Here is a 22899-nt window from a genome sequence, read left to right as displayed (position 1 = left end):
ATATTGTAAATCAACTATACTTCATTTTTTTAAAACAATCATCTTTTGATCAGCGAGGTCATTTTGTGATTGGACCATCCCCTCGTCCGCTTGTCCTCAACCCCAGGAGCACTGGGCAGTCGTTTGGGGGGTACTACTGTCATCTGGTGGATGGAGGCCAGGGATGCTGTTTGACATAATGGAATGCACAAGACAGTCCCCCTACAGCAAAGAATGACCCAGCCCCAAATACCTGTGGTGCTGAGGCTGTCTTCTAAGCATGCATTCCATCTGTGGCTCTTAAAGTGCACCTGCGTCAGGGAGCCCCAGCTCCTGTTGTGCTCATGAGGATGAGTGAGCACGTCTGCTGGGAGACCGGGGGCTGCTCTGCTGCCCCAACACTTGACTTCTCATGGATGGGACTCGGCAGTCAGGGAGAGCCAGGCCCCTTGCTCAGCCCCTGCACCCAGGCCAGGAACCCACTCCAACAGCGACAGCTTTAACACAGGTCGCCAGGCAGCACCTGGGCCCGAGGCCCGCGGTGACACCCAGGCCTGTGTGACCACACTGTCAGGGCCATCGAGCAAGCCTGTGGGTGGGGATAATTTTGAGACACACCAGGCGTAGCACACACTGTGGATTGGCAGCCCTGAGGGTGGGCTTTGGGCCCACTTCCCGGCCCAGCTGCTGGGTGTCCTTCTCCCTCCCTCCCCACGCCTTGCCTCAGTGACACAAGGATCCAGTCCATGAGCTCTCCAACTTTCCTCCCCTTCTCTCTCTCTCTCATTTTTTTTAAATTAATTAATTAATTTTTTTAATTGAAGCATAGTTGGTTTACAATGCTGTGTTAGTTTCTGGTGTATAGCGAAGTGTTTCATATATATGTGTTTGTGTGTGCGTATGAATATATATATATATATTCTTTTTTAGATTCTTTTCCATTATAGGTTATTCCAAGATATTGAATATAGTTCACTGTGCTATACAGTAGGACCTCGTTGTTTATCTATTTTATATAAAAATAGTAGTGTGTATCTGTTAATCCCAAGCTTCTAATTTATCCCTCCCCCCCACCCCTTGACCCTGAAACAGGTGAGGCGAGAAATCTTAGTGGAAGTTCTGACCAAAAGAAAAACGGTGACCTCCAATGACAAACTCATCCTTCCCTATAGTCTCAGCGAGGTGAGTGCTGCCCTGGGCTTCCGTGAGGTGCCAGGCCCAGAAATATGAGTGCTCAGGGCAGAGGGGGAGTCCTTTGGGAACAGCTGGCATGGGTAGTCTTTTTCCTGCCCCTAAAGTGACAGAGGAGAACCCTGGCGACATTCTGGTTTTCACGTGAGCTCAGGTGTGGCGCAAAGCAGCCTATACAGCTCGAAGGCCAGAGCCGGGGCCACGTGTGTTGGTGTCTACGTCCAGCTGCTCAGCGGGCACGCTGGTTCTCACCAGCAGAGGATAGCCACCTGCGGCCCAGGGGCCAAACTCGGCCCACTGCCTGCTTCTGTCAATAAAGCTTTATTTTCATACAGCCACGCCCATTCATTCACATGCTGCTCTCCTGCTGCAGCGACAGAGCTGGCCTGCAAAGCTGATCCTATTGACTCACTGGCCCTTGCCCGAAAAAGCTTGCCGACCCCAGGGCTTGAGCATGACCTTTACAACCGTTGTGTGGGTCCCTAAATCTTGATAAGGCACCTCTCCCTGGCCTTTGCCCCAGCCTCGATGTTTTCTCTGTGATGTGTTTTTCTTATGTTTTTACACCTCTAGACTTGTAGCTTGGGGAGCAGCAGGAAAGTACCTAGCCACGGTGAGGGGGGGGGAGGATTTTTAGCTGGTGGTGGAAGCTGCTCAGGCATCTGAAATGGGTACTGCAGACAGCTGGAGCCCCCGTGGGCAAAGGCACCCAGCCGTGGTACGTGAAAGGTGCCGCAGGTCACCTGAGCCTGCAGCACGGCTGCTCCCCAGAGGCGCCAAGCTGAGCAGAAAAAGACCAGGTACAGGGCTGCGTCCTACACGGCTCCATTTCCACAAAACCAGAGGGACTCGTTCTAGATCTTGATAGCAGGCCAAGTGAGTCTTGTCGCAACTTAGATCTGAGAACATACAGAGAAGGAATTCCTTGTATGTAAATTAGACCCCAACAAGCCTTTTTAAAAAATGGTAAAGACCATCACTGCTTTTAGGCACCCAGTGGTGGGGCCCATGGTGCTCCCAGAACCACAAGGGACCTGGCTTTGAACCCAGCCCAGCCTCCTGGTTCGTTCTCCCACGGTGCCCTCCCTGAGCCTGCGTTCCCACCCCAGCAGTCCCCAGGGTGCTTTGAGGCCAGCCGGCCCATGAGAAAGACTTGGCCAAACCGCAGGCTGCCAGGTCAGGGCTTCACGCTTCATGCTTGGGTGGGCCAGGGCAGCCAAGCTGACAGGACAGCATGCAAAGCGAGAAGGGGGCTTGTCAGATGAGTTGGGTGTTTCAAGTCACCACTTCAATCTCCCTGTGCATACAGACCTCAGGGCCTGCCCTGCCAAGGTGTGACACCCGCTCTGTGCCCACAGGCCGTCACCGCCCGCGACTCCATGGCCAAGTCACTATACAGCGCCCTGTTCGATTGGATCGTGCTGCGGATCAACCACGCCCTCCTCAACAAGAAGGACATGGAAGAGTCCGTCTCGGTGAGGACTACACACCCTCGGCAGGCAACCCATGACATCAGCTGCAGTCAGTCGGGCATGGGCCAGTTCCTCCCAGGCCGGGGCCAGGGAACCAACGGGATGTGATTCTCAGGGCCCAGCACAGAATGAAAACACAGGACTCCAGGCTTCCACTGCAGGGGGTACCGGTTCAATCCCTGGTCCGGGAACTAATATCCTGCATGCCATGCAGCGTGGCCCAAAACAAAACAGAAACCAAAAATCAAAAAACCATAGGGCTCCTTGTTTAATATTGCAGGTTCTAAGGCCCCCACCACCAGACAGGTTGCTCCTGAGGGAGGGCCCACCAGTAATAACCATCCTCTCTGTCTCCCCCAGTGCTTGTCCATCGGGGTCCTCGACATCTTTGGGTTTGAAGACTTTGAGAGGAACAGTTTTGAACAGTTCTGCATCAACTACGCCAACGAGCAGCTCCAGTATTACTTCAACCAGCACATTTTCAAACTGGAGCAGGTAAGGAAATACCATCTTATTTGCCCATCCCACCCAAGGAGGAACAGAATGAGCCAGAACCAGGATCTCCCTTGGGACCTGGTTTGTCATCAAACCCGCCCCAGAATTTTTCTCTGCAAGAAAAGGGAAAGTCTGGGAACATTCCCACCCAGCCCAGGATGAGGCAAACGGCAGGAATATTTGGGGCCACAGGTCAATTTTGTACCTTCTCTCTGCTCAGACATGAAAGTCCTTTTGGTGGGAGAGAAACTGAGTTGCCTTGTAAGGATTTGCTTCAGTCAACAATAAAGATATACCGTCTTACGCATCTTCTCACTGAGAAATAACCAGCCGTCTTTACCCAAGTATCATCCTTCCCATGATTGATTCTGATGGGGAAAGAAAACTGATGGGTTTATAGAGATGTTTAGCTAGTTTTACTATTACGCCTTTTGGCTGAAACTCACATTTCTCACTTGAAATATGGCTGGTCCGAATTGAGTTGTGCAGGAAATGCAAAATACATAGCGGATTGCAAAGACATAGCTTGGGGGCAAAAAGCGAATGTAAAATGCCTTGTTGGTAATTTTTTATGTCAATTATGTGTTGACATACATCATACACCTTGGGTATGTTGGGTTAAATTAAGTATATTGTTAAAGTTAACTTCACCTGTTTCTTTTCACATTTTTAAACATGGCTGTTAGAAATTCGAAGTGACATGGGTCTCTCACATTATATGACTATCGGACATTGCAGTTCCAGAGCAGGGGCCGCCCAAAGTTATTGGCACATGGCCACGCCCATTTGTTGACATAGCATCTGTGGCTGCTTTCACGATACAACAGCAAAGCTGAGTCATCGTGTAGACACCATCTAACTTGTAAAGCCTAACATATTTACCATCTGGCCCTTTACAAAGAAAGCTTGCTGACCCCTGGGGGGTTTTACGTGTGATTTTCAGCACTTTACTGTGATACAGTAAATCCCCTACATTACGAATGAGTTCCGTTCCGAGGGCGCATTTGTAAGTACAATTTGTTCGTAAGTCCAACAAAGTTAGCCTAGGTATGCAACTAACACCATTGGCTATATAGTACTGTACTGTAATAGGTTTATAATACTTTTCACACAAATAATACATAAAAAACAAACAAACAGGGACTTCCCTGGTGGCACAGTGGTTAAGAATCCACCTGCCAATGCAGGGGACACGGGTTCGAGCCCTGGTCTGGGAAGATCCCACATGCCGCGGAGCAACTAGGCCTGTGCGCCACAACTACCGAGCCTGTGCTCTGGAGCCCACGAGCCACAACTACTGAGCCCACGTGCCACAACTACTGAAGCCCGCGCGCCTAGAGCCCGTGCTCCACAACAAGAGAAGCCACCGCAATGAGACACCTGCGCACTGCACCGAAGAGTAGCCCCCGCTCATTGCAACTAGAGAAAGCCCGCGCACAGCAACAAAGACCCAATGCAGCCAAAAATAAATTAATTAATTAATTAAAAAAAAAATAACAAACAAACACAAAAAATAAAGAAAACATTTTTAATCTCACAATACAGTACCTTGAAAAGTACAGTAGTACAGTACAACAGCTGGCATACAGAGACTGGCATCGAGTGAACAGGAAAGAAGGGTGACTGACTGGAGGAGGGAGAGGAGGTGGGCGATGGTAGAGCTGAAGGATCGTCAGCAATAGGAGACAGAGGGCAAGCTGCACAACCACTTGTAGAGGACACACGCATGTGACAATGTACGCCAGACACATGAACTAACTTAAGTGATTGGACATGCAAATGCACATTTGCATCTTTGCAAGTTCGCAACTTGAAGGTTCGTATGTAGGGGACTTACTGTAGATGTTTGAGAATGTGCGTCCCTGTGGCTAACTGTTCATTTATTGAATAATTTTCTATTTTTATTGTTATATTCCTGTTGGTACATTAATGTGCATTCTGTGTTATTTGCACATTTATATTTAAATATGTACAGGCATGCGTAAATAAAACATGTTTTTATGCGACGTGTGCTATGTAAATATTAACCTGTCCATGAAATGATGAACTTACCGGATACCCCTCGAACCCTGCAGGAGGAGTACCAGAGCGAAGGGATCTCGTGGCACAACATCGACTACACGGACAACGTTGGCTGCATCCATCTGATCAGCAAGAAGCCCACCGGCCTCTTCTATCTCCTGGATGAAGAGAGCAAGTGAGTGTCCACGGCCCAGTGCGTCCGCTGGCACTCATTCCGGCTCTGCAGCCCCAGAGCCTTACCCCAAATCCATACCATCCCAAGAACTTCCAAGTTGCTCAGACTCATGCGGCCACAAATCCTGACCTCACGTTTGCAAAATACAGTACCATCCACCACAGAAATATTAACACTTGAGATAGCTATGAACTTGGAAACACACCCTCCTGGGAGTCCTCGGGAAAGTATTGTGGGACCTGAATCTAGAAACTGGGCACGGGCTTGGTGCGTCCTTGCAAAGGGCAGGGCATGGAATCAGGGGCCCAAATGCGAGACTCTCCACCAAGCCTGCCGCCCCTCGTCTGCAGGACACGATGAAGGCTGAAGGTATTTTTAAGGTGCTTCATGCTTGGTCACCCAGCCAGAGTTCCTGAAATCACAGACAGCCTAAACCAACAAATGTATTCTCTCACCATTTTGGAGAAGTCCAAAATCAGTATTGGTGGGCTGAAATCAAAGTGTGGGAAGGGCCACCCTCCCTCCAAAGGCTCTAGGGGAGGATGTTTCTTTGCATCTTCCAGCTTCTGGGGGTCCAGGTGTTCTTGGCTTGTGGCCGTATCACTCCAATCAATCTCTGCCTCTTTAGTTACATCATCTTCTCTCTTTCTGTCTCATCCCCTCTTATAAGGACTCCAGTCCTATTAGATTAGTGCCAACCCTAATGACCTCCCTTTTTTTTTTTTTTGGTCATACCACCACGCAACTTGTGGGATCTTAGTTCCCCGACCAGGGGTTGAACCCTGGGCCCTCAGTAGTGAAAGCTCTGAGACCCAACCACTGGACTGCCAGGGAATTTCCCCCTGATGACCTCATCTTAACTTGATTACATCTAAGGTCACATTCACAGGTTCTGGGGGTCCGGATGTGGACAGTCTTTTTATCAACCACTTTATCAGGCCCCTTGTTTGCTGCTGAAGTCCCCTCAGGGCTGGTGTGAATCAGGCGTACCTCCTGTCTCAGACCAAGTCCCGTCCAGGACAGGACACATCCATCCTAGGCCGGGATCTGGGGAGAGAATGTTTAGACAAGGGAAGAGGCAGGGTGCTAGGAAGGGCTAAGTCATCACTCCCAGGAAACTCCCAGAGCCGAATCTGGGGGAAGCGTGCAAGACAGGGCGGGGCTGAGCAGGGTCGGATTTGTCTTTGTTTAAAATCTTGCTATTTAAAGAAAAAAAAAAAGAAAATCTTGCTATTTTAGTTCATCATGGAGTTGGGGGAATGGGGGCAGGGGCGGAGAAGGCATTGAATTGAATTTTCTAAAATAGTGCGTTAAAATGTTATTTATTTCCACAACTGAGTGAATGGATCTCTCACTCTCCACACCGTGGCCCTGGCAAAGATGTGCCTTGTAGCTGCAGAATCGCCTCCTCTGCCCCCTGTTAAGCCATGGAGCCAGGCGTCGGGGATTTGGAGGCACGTCTTGCTGCCCGTGTTTTGCGGTGAGGCTGGGCAGAGGCTGGGGATGCCAGAGCTGGCTGTGGCATTTCCTTCCAGGGAGGCCAAAATAGCCAGGTACAACGGCTCCCTTATTCTGCCCCCAGCCTCCCTCCCTGCTTCATCCTGGTCTCCCGGCCCCTCCCTCTAACAGAGGAGCATGGGCAAGACCCACTCCAAGACACAGCACCCAGGTACAGATGGACCTGAGACCAGAAGTCACCCCGTCCTGGGATTATTCCAGGAGCTGCCCCTGGTAGGCCCAGGTCCCAGTCTTGCCTGGACCGCACGTTCGCGTGAGCCCTGGGCTGCTCTGCCCGTTCCAAGTTTGCTCCGCAGCCCCAAGTGCATCACTTTGCTCGTGGCCTCTTCAAGCCAGGTGGCAGGTTCCCGGCCCTCGGCCCCGTGCTCAGCCTGCAGCAGCCCAAGCACTCGTCCCCCTCATCCACGGAGGGCCCGCGACCTGCAACACAGAGCGGGTGACCGGCCGCAGTTCCTGCAGTTAAAGGTCTTACATCCTCTTCCCAGCTTTCCCCACGCCACGAGCCAGACCCTGCTGGCCAAGTTCAAACAGCAGCATGAGGACAACAGATACTTCCTCGGCACCCCCGTCATGGAGCCGGCGTTCATCATTCAGCACTTCGCAGGGAAAGTGAAATATCAGATCAAGGTACACAGCCATCCGCTGCCATCATCAGTCAAGTCACGCTCTGCCCGGGAGGCGGGAAGGGGACCGCGTGGGTACCCTGGAGGCCCCTTCCCTCTGGCACTTGCTCCGTCCCTCCTCTTTATTGCTTTTGCTGGGCGAGGTTCCAGGGCTCTCGGAACCAGTGTCAAACCCCTGGCTCTACTGTCGAGGGCTCCACGGGCAGGAACCACCTCTCTGTTGTTGAGATGCACCGCCCGCTAGCCCTTCCCGTGCCGGCCCCCAGGGCCTCGGCCGGCACTGGCAAGGGACCACCCGCCTCCATCATCCCTCCTGCCACCCCCCCCCCCACCAGGACTTCCGGGAGAAGAACATGGACTACATGCGGCCGGACATAGTGGCCCTCCTGCGGGGCAGCGACAGCTCCTACGTGCGGGAGCTCATCGGCATGGACCCCGTGGCCGTGTTCCGCTGGGCGGTGCTCCGGGCTGCCATCCAGGCCATGGCCGTGCTCCGGGAGGCCGGGCGTCTGCGGGCCGAGAGGGCTGAAAAGGCTGCAGGTAGGAGGGTCCCCAGGTCACTGTTGAGAAGAGGGCGTTCATAGTCCATTGCAAAGTGTAAAATTTCATTGCCTTTAGCACATTCCCGAGGTTGTACAGCCAGCACTTCTGTCTGGCTCCCCAAACTCTTTTTTTTTTTTTTTTCTTTTCCATTATAGTTTATTGCAAGATATTGACTATAGTTCCCAGTGCTATACAGTAGGACTTTGTTGTTTATTTTATATATAATAGTTTGTATCTGCTAATCCCAAACTCCTAATTTATCCCTCCCGCCACCCTTTTCCTTCGGTTAACCATAGGTTTGTTTTCTATATCTATGAGTCTGTTTAGTAAATAAGTTCATTTGTACTATTTTTCAGATGCGACGTATAAGTGATAGCATATAAAATTTGTCTTTCTCTGTCTGACTCACTTCATTTAGTATGATAATTTCTAGGTCCATCCGTGTTCTGCAAATGGCATTGTTTCATTCTTTTTTTTTTTTTCTTTGGTAATTTTTTATTTATTTATTTATTTTTATATTTATTTTTGGCTGTGTTAGATCTTCGTTTCTGTGCGAGGGCTTTCTCTAGTTGCGGCAAGCGGGGGCCAATCTTCATCACGGTGCACGGGCCTCTTCACTATCGCGGCCTCTCTTGTTGCGGAGCACAGGCTCCAGACGCGCAGGCTCAGTAGTTGTGGCTCACGGGCCTAGTTGCTCCGCGGCATGTGGGATCTTCCCAGACCAGGGCTCGAACCCGTGTTCCCTGCATTGGCAGGCAGATTCTCAACCACCGCACCACCAGGGAAGCCCCCTGTTTCATTCTTTTTTATGGCTGAGTAATATTCCATTGTGTAAATATACCACATCTTCTTTATCCATTCATCTGTTGATGGACATTTAGGTTGCTTTCATGCCTTGGCTGTTGTAAATTAGCTCCCAAGGTCTTTTATCGTCCCAAACGGAAAGTCTGTAGCGGGGTGTATAATTTAACCTCCTCATCCGCACAAGGCAGGAAGGTGTGTCACCACTTTTCTGTGAGGATAACCTGAGGCCCAGAAGAGCTGAGTGGCTCCCCCAGGGTCACTCAGCTCCAGATACCAGCCACGGCATGCCGTTTTAGGAAGGGTGTCGACTAAAGGAGGACCAAAAGGTTAAAGCCTTTATGAGAAGCAGGAAATAGATGGTGCTGTTTTGTAGGGAATGAAACATTTCACAGTTCCCCGTTCTGCCCAAATTTGAGTGTCAAGCCCTTTTTTTTTTTTTTTAAACGGGCTCAAGTCAGGATCACAGCCTCCATGGAAAAGTTACAAAGCCCTTCAGCTGCAGGCGACCCCCACCCCCCCAAACTTCATCTGCTCTGTGTCCCCAGCAGGTCTGGGCAGCTCTGGTGCCCGAGGTCACCTGGGAGAGCTGCAGAGAGGAGCCAGCACCCCATCGGAAAAACTGTACCGGTGAGCGAGACCTTGATTTATCCCAAGTGAAGCCAGTAGGCAGCGGCATTGTTTAAAATGGCGCCAGAAACCCGACACTCTGAACCCAGGTCGGGTTGACCAGAATAAGGAACACAGCAGCCGCTTGAACCAGAAAGACCCAGAAGTAACGGCATCTGGTGGCCGCATTTCTGCGAGGCAGGCCTCGTGCATCATCTGCGTTAGGGGGATGTGGGCGGCTCAGTTTACAAAGGATCTTTTCATGGCCGGTCGTGACCGTTGGCGGGTGGGGCCAAAGGGCTGCTGGTCTCACAGAGCAACAAGCTTGATTTAAGAGCACTTCCGCCCTTAGCCTGCCTGGGGTGTCCCGAAAGCTGATCGACTAAGTTACTTCACTCTCAGTCAGAAACACAGATGCACCATTGCCTATAAGGTGACACAGGGTGTCATGTGGCCACCTAGCAATGGCCAAGGGTCCTCCACGTACCCCAGTTGCTACTGAGCGTAAAAGTGAGCGGGCTTGTGCTTCCAGGATTAAAAAAGGCTACACTGGACAGACATCTGAGGCCGTGACAAAGCCAGGGGAGGGACCCTTCTGGCAGCCTGAGAGAGGCAGGCTACATTGAGAAGGGAACCACTTGGGCCAGACAAGGCAGGCAGGGTGTGCTAGCCATGGAGGCAGCATATGCAAAGGCCCTGGGGCAGCTGAGTCCCCAAACTCTTTCTCAAGACTCAATAAATTCCCCAGGAGCGAGTCACTAAATTTCGAAACATGAAAAAGTCATTTTATTTTTGAACACTTTATAATAAAAACTCCCTCAGGAGATTCACAAACGCATATGTGTGGAGGTAGAGCTAGCACCTAGGTAAGTGACCCCATGTCGTTTGTCTGAAAGCAGCGTGTCATTTTCCTGCTTTTAAAAAGGTGCATTTTTAAATCAGCTTTTTCACCCAAAAGGAGGCAAAAGAAAAAAAAAAACCACTTCCCAGTATTTGAAAGTGGCCCCTGACCCACTTGGTCTCCCCAGGGCCTGGCCCCCGGGCTGCGAGTCCTGCCCCAAGAGCGCATTTAGTTTATACAGATTCTCCCTTTCAGCTGCTCAATGCTAGATTTCTCATTTGACGGCTCTGAGGAGTTCGATATTAACGCTTTTGAGGACATCATTGCTTTCTATGAAAGCAAGAAGTAAGTAGAAGCAAGGGCCTTCGAACCCAAGACCAGGGAGGCACGCCCAGAGGAGCCGTCATCCGAGGTGCTCAGCGCAGCATCCAGAGCGAGAGAGGGGATCGGCGAGCCGAGGGGCACTCTCGCCAGCTTTGGCCATGTCGGGGAGGTGTGGGCTGAAGCCGAGGGCCTCGCTGTCATCAGGAGCTCTGGCCGCTGCACTGACCGCTCAGGGTGTGGAGGTGAAACGTGACCCCTCTGTTGTCTTTGCTCTGTGCCTCCCTGGAGGGTGAGGGAGCAGAGGTAAGTGTGGCCAGTCCGGCCCTGGGCATGGTGCATGGAACACAGGCAAGGGGCTGCCGATCGGGCTCTTCCCAGGCCAACTGCTCAGAGCTTAAACATGTATTTAAAATAACTGGAACGAGGAATTTTTACAAAAGAGAGAAAGTCCCAGCTCATCCTGCAGCCATCACTACCTACCTCATTTCTAGACGTTCTATCCAAAACATTTGTCATCTAGACATTTTTGGCGAATGTCCATTTTCAGAGCATTCAGTTTTTGTCTCTAAGCCATTCTCATCCTCACACCTAAAACGCATGCTCAGCCCTGAACCCACGGCGACTGAACAAAGGAAAGCTAATAAGGTCGGATTCTGGGGGGTAAGGATCTTCAGCTAGGGTTTCTCACCCTTGGCACTCGGCCGGGTCACCCTGTGGTCGGGCCGTCCTGTGCACTGCAAGGAATTGAGGGCATCCCTGGCCTCCACCCTCCAGATGCCAGTAGCGCTCCCTCCCCCAGTCAGGACAGCCAAGCGTGGGGGATGGGGGCAGGGGGCGGCATGGCCCCCGGTTGATAATCCGCCTGTGAATTCCAGTTTGTTCTTCCCAAGGCATTTCTTGAAGCCCACAAGGAGGCAGCCCACAGAACCATCAAGAGAAACTAATCTGCTGCTTCCCACAGAGACCTCCCCGGTCTTCTGTTTTCAGTAGCCCCTTGATACTTTTTACACACTCCAAGAGGCTCTTAAACGTGAGGCCTTTTCCAGCGATCCGAGATGCCATGTTGCAAACTCTGTTCAGCCGGAAGTGGCCCCAGCCCCCTGCCTCCCGGGAGGGCTGAACCCCTCTTCTTGGTGCAGGAGGGAGTGGCAGCAGTGTTCAGGCTTCCCCCAGCTGCATGTTTTGGCTCCAGTGGCCTGGGGACGGTCCCGACCGTGCCAGGGACCCCGAGGTGGTGGGCCCGCTGCTCTAACTTGGTCTTCTCTCTATCACTGCACCCCTCCCCTCCACCCAGCGATTTGCATGACCAAATCATCAAGACCATCAAAGGATTGCCCTGGCAGGGTGACGACCCCCGTAGGCTTCTCCAGTCCCTCAGTCGGCTCCAGAAACCCCGCACCTTCATCCTGTGAGTCCCCCCTGAGGCTGTGGGCACCCCCCGCTCCCCCACAAGTGCAACGACCGCCTCCCCGCTCCGGACCCCCAGCCCGGCCCACGTGGGCTTCCTGTAACACTGAATCAGCCGCTCTAAACGCTGCGCTGCCTTGTGGTTCTGTTCTCACACCGGCCGTCGCTAAGTGGTCCTCGTAATACTCCCTCCCCGGTGTCTGCGCTGTGACCCAAATCCTTGCCAGCTCCCCAGTGCCCAGCACAGCTTCACAGGAATGCTCCCCCACGAAGCATCTGATTTTCTGCCCCCAAATGTGCAGAGCAAGGCTTGCTTCCCCTCGCCCCACCCCCGCCTTTGCCACTGTGAGCTTATAAAGACGCCGTCAGAAGCAGGGTGTGCGATTTTGCGGGCCTCCGCGCATCCCGTGACCCTGTTTTGTGGGCGTGATGTGATAAAAAGGGCCAGAAGCCACACAGACTAGGTTTGGACCTCCCACTAACTCACTGCATGACCTGAGTGCTCTGAGCATTTGGCCTCTGTCTGCAAAGCAGGGGTGATGATTTTCATACCCACATACCAGGTGGGCAGCAGCCTCAACCGATGGGCACAAGCAACCGCTCGGGGCTCAGGCCAGCAGAGAGCAAAGCTTGTGCCTGCCGTGGAGCCTGTTTGCAAAGTCATTTTTATTATGCCTTATTCCACCCCACCGGGATTAACATGAAACCTGACACACACAGAACCTCACAGCCGAGCATCTTGCAAATCTGTGGGGAACCATTTCCTCAGCGGGTCTTAAAATCAGGCCAAGCTGCAATTTTTTAAAAACTCTTCCTTTCCTCTGCAAGATTCCATAAATGTCTAAGAGTGTGGGGTTCATCCCCCCTCCCTTGGCCAAAAGATCAGCTTTCATTTTTAACCTTCTGCCAGTTCGAGTGCAAAGGCTCCGCTACCCAGGCCCCATCTCAGTTCTTTGCGAGACAGACCCCTGCCCTGCTGCCGGGGCGGGGGTCCGGAAGGGTCTCTGTGGACCGGTTTGATGTTTGCCAACGTGTAGCAAATAGAGCTGGGACACCTGGTAGGCGTCAGAGCCTCGCGGGATCCCCCGAAGCCCCATTTGGGGCATCCCACCATCGTTCTGTGAGATCCCAGCTCCCCCATAGCCAGCCCTGTGCTCTGCCCTGTAGATGACCAGCCGCCCCTTCTCCCAGACGTCCAAGTGGCCCCCAGACCAAGTGCTCCTGCCACCCCAGGGGCAGCCGCTGGCCCAGTGAGGCCGGTGTGCACAGTCACAGGAGCCACAGCCCCCCACACATGTGCAGAGCAGCCCACCAGGTCCCCGGCGAGGCGGCGGCCTCGTTGCACTTGTGCCTCCGGACTCTTCCTCTCTCTGTTCTGACTCCATCTAACCCGCAAGGTGTGGCTTGCTGAACTAACCCAGATCCAGACATCGTGTTCCTTCTGTTCACAAAACCATTTTTAATATTTTGACAGGAAAAGTAAAGGTATCAAACAAAAGCAGATCATTCCAAAGGTAAACACGTGCGACACCGTCTGACACCGCCTTGCGAGCGCCTGGCTCAAGTTTTTCTGGAAAACTGGGGTGGGGGGCGGGAGGTGGCTTTTAACATCTCAAGCTTCTTTGATTCCTTCCCTTTCCTATCATCTCCCCCTTCCCCTCTAGAAAACAGTGTCTCCTGTTGAAATGATACAGAGGTGCCTTTGTTTGGGTTTCCTAGAGGCAGGGCCTGTGATGGGGATCTTTGCACAAGTGGTGTATAAGGGGGAGCTCCCAGGAGAAACCCGAGGTGGGGGAGGGAGGGGGGAAGCAGTCTGGGCAGGGTCCGGACTGAGCCAGGAGGTGGGCTCAGCCTGATCCCCCGGGGGGCCCAGGAGTGTTTACCACAGAGCTTAGCTCGCCAAGAGGCGATGGGACCCTTCTGTCATATCCCCACATCAGGGGTCTTTAGCTGTGAGCCACCTCCAGAGGGCGGGATGGCTGCAGCGCCTCATGGGCGTCCAGGGAGAGGAGGCCCTTCAGCCAGGGGGGTCCTGTCAGGAAGGGGGCAGCTGTGCACCGCTGGCAGCCAAGACCCCAGCAGCCGGCCTTGGGTCAAGTGCACCCAGACGCTCTGTCTAGTCTCTACGTACAGCGTGCAGACGGAGGGTAAAAGCAACCCCTCAGTCTGGCCAACAGGTGGGACAGCGCTAGTCCCCCTCGTCAGCGACAGTAAGGGTTGGCCCATGAGGGAGGGCTGGCCGGATGAGCGCACGTGGAAACACAGGGTGCCTGGCAATCCTTGAGCTGCGAGGAAGGAAGCCAGCACTCCGTAGCTCTTGGCTTCTGGGCACTCGGGCCACAAGAGGCTGTAATCAGCCCACCCGGAGGCAGCGCCATCCACAGGACACAGCCCTGGCTCAGTCCCCCTGTCACCCCCACCAGGCCCACCTGCCCCCACCCTGTCTCTGACAGCACAGCCCCAAGACTGAGCCTCAGAGCTGCCACCCGGGAGGGGCATTGTTGTGGCTCCGGGGACGTCCGAGAGGCCTCTCCCAGTGCCCGCTGGGGCTTTGGGAGGGCAGGCCGGACCCTGTGTTTCTATCCTAGAACCTACTGGACTCCAAATCCCTGAAGCTCATCATCAGTATGACCCTGCACGACCGCACCACCAAGTCCCTGCTGCACCTGCACAAGAAGAAGAAGCCGCCCAGCATCAGCGCCCAGTTCCAGGTAGGTGGCCCAAGGGGGCAGGAGGCAGTGCTGAACTCAGCCTGACACTCACGTGGCTGGGTCAAAACAAACCCAACACAGGCAGCCTACTGTTATCCCGGGGGCTCCTGACCTCGTCGCAGGTCGACATTTGGGGTTGGGTCATTCTCCGTGGTGGGGGCCGTCCTGTGAGTTGTGGGGTGCTGAGCAGCGTCTCTAGCCTCCACCCACCAGATGCCAGTAGCGTCGTCCAGTCATGACAACCAAAAAGTCTCCGGATCTTACCAAATTCCCCTGGGGTAACAGAATCACCCCTGGTTGAGAACCACCAAGTTAAAAGAGTCATGAATCAGCACATGAGTTGATGTGACCACCAAACTGTGTCCTTAGGTCATGTTTCCCTTTTTTTACCTGGTTGCCAGGAAGCTCAGGGACACTTTCTTTCTTTTTTTCAGTGGGGTCCAATGGCCGCTGGCCCTTTTTGTTTGGTTTTTTTTTGTAATTACCTCATGTAGGAACTTCCACAAATCCTCTTTGGAAACAGCAGGCCAGAGACTAAAACCACTGCATCCATGGTCCCTTCTGAGGCTGACCCGTATTTTAAATCCCTACAAAGAGTCTATCTGGTTCCACCACCTTCCCCCCACTTTTCACCTGAGGCAGAAACAGGAGCTGGATGGTCCTGGGAAGATGGTGGCTCTCAGCCATGGGGACCCCTCAGCTCCCTTGGGGGCTCCCCAGGGTAGCACAGCCTCTGGTCAGAATGTCCTGCTGCAACCTCCCATGTCCCACATCAACACAGATGCCCCACCGCCAATACAGGCAGGTGACCTGGCTCCCCTCCCACCGAGGAGTGTGCCCCTGGGGGTCCCACCTCAGCACCTTCCCCCTCTCTCCCCCAGACGTCCCTTAATAAGCTCCTGGAGGCGCTGGGGAAGGCAGAGCCCTTCTTCATCCGCTGCATCCGCTCCAACGCCGAGAAGGTGAGGGGCTCCCACATCTCGGGGGAGGTGAAAGCCAAGCCGAGGTCTGGTGGCTCGGCAGGGGGTGTTCCTGTTGGGGGGGGGAGGGGGAGGGCTGGTCAGGAGAGTCCTCAAGGAATCAAGTGTCCACACAGGTTTCGGGAACTGTAAACGTGTGCTGTAGCCGGCTGGGGGTAGAGGGGGGTCAGCAGGAGGCAGCAAGGGCAACCTGGTGACGAGCCAAGAATAGAGACGTCGTCTGGAACATGGCGGGGCCCCAGAGAAAGTTTGTTTGAAGAGGGACAGGTCGGGGGTGCTCTTCAGATATATCCCAAAGGCAATCTGTGCAGAGAATGTGCTGGAAGGGAGAGGCTGAAGTCAGGCAACAGGAGCACAGAGCCTGCCGCTCATCCTGAACTTTCTGGAAAGACAGAGCACCAGTGGGGGCCCACGGTGGCGGGCTCAGCCCTTGCAGCCAGGCTTCGTTCTCCCCAGGGGTCCACTGGCCACTCCATCCCCTCAGGGACTTTGCTGGAGGCCATTTGGGACCTGGGCTCCCTCCCAGGCACAAACCGATCTCCGAGCAAGTGCCTCCTGGCCACTCTGTTCACCCACGCTCTCTGTCTCCACTCCTCCTGTTTCCCTGCCTCTCCCCTGCTCCTGGGACGCTCTGCTAACGTCCAGAGCCCAGCTTGGCCCTGCCAGGTGCCACGGCTTTCCGTCCCCAGGCGAGGACGTGGACTCACCCTGTCTCCCCTCCCTTCCCATTCCTGGTCCCCCAGTGGCGTCTCAGAGATTTCTGTCCCCCTTCCCTACCTTCCACCAGCAGCAGAATCAGGCCTGTCTTCTCCACCCATTTGGATTTTGCCTCAGCTTTGGGCAACTCGGGAAACACTCCATCAGCACCTGCTTTGGACAAGGGCCATGCATGCAGATCATTCTTTGCTGTAGGGGGCGCTATGCTATGCTTTTTAGTGTATTGAGTAGAATCCCTAGTCTCCAAGAGCCCACCACATACCAGAAGCCCCCCCCACAACCCAATCATGACATCCCTCCCCTCATGCCATTCCCTCCCCTCCATCCACTTAAAATAACCCCCACCAACATGGAGTCCAGGCCCCTGAGCTCTGGGCTGGAAGCTCACTGATCCAGCCTCATTTCAGCCCCTCCTCCCCCTCACCCCCACCCCTCCAGCAGCAAGCGTCTCCCTGCATCCCTGTCCACCCCTCGGCTTCCCCTTCCTCCTTCAGGCCTTCACCCAGATGCTCCCTGCCTGTCCTTTACTCGGCCCTCAGGACTCAGCCCAGGGTCCCCTCTCCTGTGACACCTCCCACAGGGGGCCCAGCAGTGTGTTCTATCTGCCAAATCCCCACTACTCACCCTGATACATGGCACAGGGTATGAGTTTAACAGGTTTGGGAAGGGGCCTTTAGGAAATAACTCTTTGCAGCAAATTATCTTGAGTGAGGCAGTGAGAAGTGGCATCTGTCTCCCGGACAGCAGGGAATAGAGCAGATCAGATGGCCAAGTTTTCTAGAAGAGATGAATGCCTTAGGCATCACTGCTGAGTGGCCCCATGTCTTTATTCCAAAAAAAAATGTCTGGAGCAAGGAAAAAAAAAAAAAAACAGATCCTCCAGGTGCCCACGGCTGCCAGGTTGGGGACATTCCCGGATCAGCCCCAGCCCACGGGTGTGCCCTGACTGCATCCTGCCCTGACTGCATCCGTATCTGGAGTCCCGAGGGACGGCAGTCACGTGGGAATAGACACCTCCTCCCAGGGATCCCGTCCCCAGCCACCTGCAGGCATCTGCCCTGATTGCTCGATCCTGTTTCAGAAAGAGCTGTGTTTCGATGATGAGCTGGTGCTGCAGCAGCTGCGCTACACAGGCATGCTGGAGACCGTGCGGATCCGGAGGTCGGGCTACAGCGCCAAGTACACGTTCCAGGTAGGATGCTCTCGTGCACATGCGTGGCTGCCTGGGACACTAGCCACCTCCAGGAAGAGCGCTTCTATGGAGCATGGGCCTGGCAGGTCACTTTCCATTAGGGTTTCTCCACGCTGGCACTGTTGGCATTTGTACCAGATCATTCTTCCTCACGGTGGGGGACACAGTTCCTCGCAAGAGGTGTGTTAAACCAAGTGGGGAAGAGGGAACTGCACAAGCAGATCCCTGTGCAGCTCGGCGCTTTATTGAGCATCTTCTGTAATACACACTTTCTTTCTTATTTATTTGTTTGTTTGTTTGTTTATTTAGGGCTGTGTTGGGTCTTCGTTTCTGTGCGAGGGTTTTCTCTAGTTGCGGCAAGCGGGGGCCACTCTTCATCACAGTGCGCGGGCCTCTCACTATCGCGGCCTCTCTTGTCGCGGAGCACAGGCTCCAAACGCGCAGGCTCAGTAATTGTGGCTCACGGGCCTAGTTGCTCCGCGGCATATGGGATCCTCCCAGACCAGGGCTCGAACCCATGTCCCCTGCATTGGCAGGCAGATTCTCAATCACTGTGCCACCAGGGAAGCCCTGTAATACACACTTTTATACCCAGCTCTTTTATTCTGTCAACCGGCAGCAAGGGGGCCCTGGTTCCTATTTTCTCAATATGGAAACTGAGGCCCAAGGAGGTGATGACTTCAGAGATGACTCCCTGGGCTTTCTAGAAACACAGAAGATCACCAGTAACCTCAAATTGGTGAAGACCAAATTACAGCAGTTTCTCAACCACGTCACCATGGACACTTGGGGCTGGGTCATTCTCTGTGGTGAGGGCCGCCCTGTGCACCATTGGGTGTTGAGCAGCATCCCTGGCCTCCACCCGCAAGATGCCAGGAACACTATTCCCCTGAGTTCTGACAACCCAAGATGTCTCCATGTATCACTGAATGTCCCCAGGGGTCAACATGGCCCAGGTTGAGAACCCCTGGCTCATGCTGGGAGCTGGCAGCAGCTGTGTGGCGCTCGAGTGAGCACTGGGCCTGAAACCAGAGGTGGCAGCACCTGGTCCCCGTTCAGGTTTTACCCGTATGGCCTCAGGGTCATGGCTTCATTGTGGCATGCCTCCCTTTTTCATCCACAGAGTGGGAATATCGTCTTTCTGATCCTGCATAAATAGGAAAGGCAAATTACCGAAAAGGGAGAAAATGCTGGTGTGTCTCATTAATGGCTTGGCTCTTAAAAATTTGGCGTAATTGTTTACTTAAAAAGGGCATACCTTGGGACTTCCCTGGTGGTGCAGTGGTTAGGATGCCGTGCTTCCACTGCAGAGGGCAAGGGTTCTATCCCTGGTTGGGGAACTAAGATCCCGCATGCCGTGCAATGTGGCCAGAAAAACTGGGGCAGTGGGGGGACATGCCTCCAGCTACGATTCAGCCTTATAATGAGCCAGACTGTGGGCCCCCCAAGAGCATCTCCATCTCCTGGCTGCCCCCCAACAACGCCAGCACCCAGCAGGTCCTCAATGGTCACTGGCCGACTGACTGAAAGATCGGTGCTCTATGTCTGCGACAGTCTTCCTTAAGCTTTAGACTGTTTCAGAAAGTCCAAGATTTTAGCTTTGTCAGTACTGTTGACATCAAACCAAGTTTTGCCTTCGGAAACTCGGCTTGACCAGGGAATTGCTGGAGCCCCGTCTTCTTGTCGGGTGGCAGAAACACTCACGCAGATTCTCCTTTCTCGGCCAAAACCACCCAGGATTTCACGGAGCAGTTCCAGGTACTGTTGCCCAAGAATGCCCAGCCCTGCAGGGAGGTTATCTCTGCCCTGCTGGAGAAGATGGACATAGACAAGAGGAGCTACCAGATCGGCAAGACCAAGGTCAGTGTTTGCACCCCTCAGGGTGGCTGCAAACTGTCCCCCACCTTCTGCCACACACAGAGTCCTCCCACGGTCCAAGCCACTCACTGAAAAATAAGGGGCTCTGCTGAGGAAGTGCGTTTCTTGGGGCCCAGCACGTTATTTCTTCCTGGAAGCCAGAGGGGCAGACCTAAGGTGTGGGGCTCAGGCATCAGACCATCACACCATAGAACAGGATGTTCAGGAACTTTGTAATGTCTGGCAGCTCCCCAACAGGGCTCTACCAGATGTGACAAGTCCCCTCACAGCGCCCCAACGAGTTAATCATATAGAGTTACCATGTGGCCCGGCAATTCCGCTCCTAGGTATCAACCCAAAAGAACTGAAAATAGATGTGCAAACAAATCCTTGTACGTGTATGTTCATAGCGGCACTAGTCACTTGCCAAAAGGTAGAAATAATTCATGTATCCATCAACAGATGATAGAGAAACAAAACGTGGGTCATTCCCTTAGTGGAGTATTATTCAGCCCTGATACACACTTACGTGGATGAACCTTGAAAACATCATGCTGAGTGAAAGAAGTCAGACACAAAAGGCCGCAGATTGTGTGATCTCATTAATATGAAATGTCCAGAACATGTAAATCCATAGAGACAGAAAGCAGATTAGTGGTTGCCAGGGGCTAGGGGAGGGGGATTAGGAAATGACTGCTAATGGGCACGGAGTTTCCCTTTGGGGTGATGGAAATGTTTCAGAGCTAGATAGAGGTGATGGCTGCACAATCTTGTGAATGTACTAAATGCCACTGAATTGTTCACTTTAAATGGTTAATTTTATGTTCCGGGAATTCTATCTCAATATTTTTTTTTTACAAAAAACTCCCCTTGGTCAGGTCAGTCAGCACACCAGCTTGGTCTCACGCACTCCCGGGGTGGGCCGAGCAGACCTGCCGGGTACAGGGGTTCTGGAGGCCATGTTGACCCCTCCTGTGCCCACTCCCTGCTAGGTTTTCCTGAAGGAGACGGAGAGGCAGGCCCTGCAGGAGACACTGCACCGGGAGGTCGTGCGCAAGATCCTGCTCCTGCAGAGCTGGTTCCGGATGGTGCTGGAGCGCAGGCACTTCCTACAGATGAGGCGGGCGGCCGTCACCATCCAGGTCCTGAGGGGGCCCGTGGGGCCGGGGACGGGGGTGGCCGGGGTCTCGCCCTCCCAGCCCCTGAACGCCCCCTCCACTCTCAGGCCTGCTGGCGGTCCTACCGCGTCCGCCGGGCACTGGAGAGGACGCAGGCAGCGGTGTCCCTCCAGGCCGCGTGGAGGGGCTGCCGGCAGCGGGCAGCCTACCAACTGCAGAGACAGAGCATCATCCGCCTGCAGAGCCTCTGCCGGGGGCACCTGCAGCGCAGGAGGTGAGCGGAATGGGACCAAGCCCCCCGCCCCCCCCGCCAGAACATGCCACTCACCCGAGGGTTGCCTGAGACACCGTCTGGCCAGTGGAGCTGTCTGGACACAGGGAGGCTGAGGAGGGGCTGGCAGGCATCTAGCCGTCTGGGCACACAGGACCCTAGAGAGACGCTCCAGGGCTGGTAGGTGGCACCTACTGGCAAAACCCCAGGTCACCATTGGAGATACTCAGTCTCTGCCAGGGACCCCCGCACCACCACTGCACCTTCCCACCCCAGGCAGGTTGGCAGAGCACCTGGATTCAGAGCTGGAGGGTTCAGGCCACCAGGACCAGCCATCGGGGGCTCCCCTCACCCCCGCTCACACACGAAGCCTGGGAATCGACCAGGCCAGGGACCCCAGAGGAATTCAGATCCCTCCCACAACAGACCTAATAAAAGTCCCCCTGAACCAGCCAGGCAGACGTGGCCATGACAACAAGAGGCCACTCCGTGTCTCCCCCTTCCCTGGCTGAGGAGGCTCTGCCTTTCCAGAAGCATCTCTGAGGGCCAGGGTCTCGCCACATGCCACCTGGCCCCCCACCCGTGCACCTGCAGGTAGAAAAGGGGTCCCCAACGCCCTTGGTGGATTTGTTCCTGAAACCACCCCCTTCACTTTCCCCCCACCAGCTTCAGCCAGATGGTGGCAGAGAAGCACAAGGCGGCGGAGAAGGAGAGGGAAGCCCAGCGAGCCGCCCGAGAGGAAACCGCAGAGGCCGGGCCGGGCTGGGCAGCTGGGCAGGAACCCGCGCAGGGCCCAGAACCATCCAAGGACGGCGAGCATTTGGAGCTGGAGCCCGAGGTGTGGCCCAGTGACGGGTCCCCCGTGGAGAGCTCCCAACCGGAGAAGGCACCCCCAGCCCAGAAAAACGCAGCCGAAAGTCACGAGAAAGTGCCCAGCAGCCGGGAGAAGCGCGAGTCGCGCCGGCAAAGGGGGCTGGAGCACGTGAAACTCCAGAACAAGCACATCCAGTCCTGTAAAGAAGAGCACGCCCTCAGAGAACCTTCCAGAAGGGCCGTCCCAGAGCCAGAAGAGAACCTCCCAGAAGACAGAAAGGAGGACAGAGAAGATGAAAGCCCTCGGGACGCAAGGACGGACACAGGGATGGCTCCTCCTGAAAAGCAGCCCGAGGAGCCCCCGCAGCCCGCGCCGGGCAGCCCGGTCTCAGCTGAAGCCCAGGGCGGGAGCCCCAGGCCCGGCCACGTGGAACGACCCACCAGCCTGGCCCTGGACAGCAGGGTCGGCGTGCCGGCCCCCGGTGCCACCCCGGAGACTCCCAAGGACAAGAGCAAGCCGGGGGTTGGCCCGAGGGCCCAGGACAGGCCCGAGAGCCCAGGAGGCTCCACCCAGATTCAGCGGTACAGGGACCCGGACGCCGAGCGGCTGGCCAGCGCCGTGGAGCTGTGGCGGGGCAAGAAGCTGATGACAGCTGGCCCCAGCACCATGCTGAGCCAGTCCCTGGACCTCAGCGAGCGGCACCGGGCCGAGGGGGTTGCCCTCACGCCCACAGAGTAAGCCCTGTACCCTCCTTTCTCCAAGGGCTGGGGTGGGCGGGCAGGGTCGGGGGATACATAGCCAAAGCCTGGAGCAGGACCAGGGCAGCACCATGCGTCCCAGAAACGTGTGAGGCTCTGTGCCTGAGAGCTGACGCCAGGTGGGTGGGAGCCCCAAGGAAGAAGGGCCCAGGGGGCGGGGAAAGGCTCGGGGAAGACGAGGCACCTTCCGGGGACCCTGAAGCCCCTGTCCAAAGGGGCCCAGTTCACACAGAAAGCCTCCAGCCTTGTGGAAGGTGGCCCCTTGGGTTGAGGTCCACCCCCCTCCCCAGCCTGCCTGGACCTCAGTTCCCTCATCAACAGTGGGAGTGATTACACACACCCAGAGGCTGAAAGAGCAGCTCTCGGCACACTTGGACCCCAGTTGGCTAAATATCGGTGACTCCGACTCACCAGCCCCTTGTCCCAGAGGGCTGCCTGTCCAAAGGAATACAGAGATGCAGGAAGATGCAGGCCTTTTGCT

General features: G+C 54.7%; 1 protein-coding gene across 18 annotated transcripts in view; it reads left to right on the top strand.

Annotated features, from left to right (window-relative positions):
• MYO9B (myosin IXB) overlaps positions 1-22899 on the top strand; it is an 89738-nt gene that overhangs the window by 53618 nt on the left and 13221 nt on the right. For 8 of the 18 annotated variants that reach the window (XM_082383011.1, XM_082383007.1, XM_082383012.1 and 5 more), the window contains 17 exons: positions 1072-1161; positions 2529-2645; positions 3003-3137; positions 5213-5334; positions 7338-7479; positions 7811-8015; positions 9368-9449; positions 10525-10614; positions 11888-12001; positions 13475-13514; positions 14589-14711; positions 15593-15673; positions 17490-17600; positions 19338-19460; positions 20450-20599; positions 20683-20849; positions 21513-22394. In XM_082383011.1, coding sequence (XP_082239137.1) covers positions 1072-1161; positions 2529-2645; positions 3003-3137; positions 5213-5334; positions 7338-7479; positions 7811-8015; positions 9368-9449; positions 10525-10614; positions 11888-12001; positions 13475-13514; positions 14589-14711; positions 15593-15673; positions 17490-17600; positions 19338-19460; positions 20450-20599; positions 20683-20849; positions 21513-22394 — 2774 coding nt within the window. The remainder of the gene's footprint in view (positions 1-1071; positions 1162-2528; positions 2646-3002; positions 3138-5212; positions 5335-7337; positions 7480-7810; positions 8016-9367; positions 9450-10524; positions 10615-11887; positions 12002-13474; positions 13515-14588; positions 14712-15592; positions 15674-17489; positions 17601-19337; positions 19461-20449; positions 20600-20682; positions 20850-21512; positions 22395-22899) is intronic. The other 10 variants (XM_082383008.1, XM_082383015.1, XM_082383006.1 and 7 more) reach the window with 6 other exon arrangements.

Source organism: Balaenoptera borealis (assembly GCF_965194805.1).
Source record: "Balaenoptera borealis genome assembly, chromosome: 2".
In the NCBI taxonomy this organism is placed as follows: domain Eukaryota; kingdom Metazoa; phylum Chordata; class Mammalia; order Artiodactyla; family Balaenopteridae; genus Balaenoptera; species Balaenoptera borealis.
The sequence above is the reverse complement of the archived record's forward strand: the minus strand, read 5'-3'. Positions and strand labels throughout refer to the sequence as shown.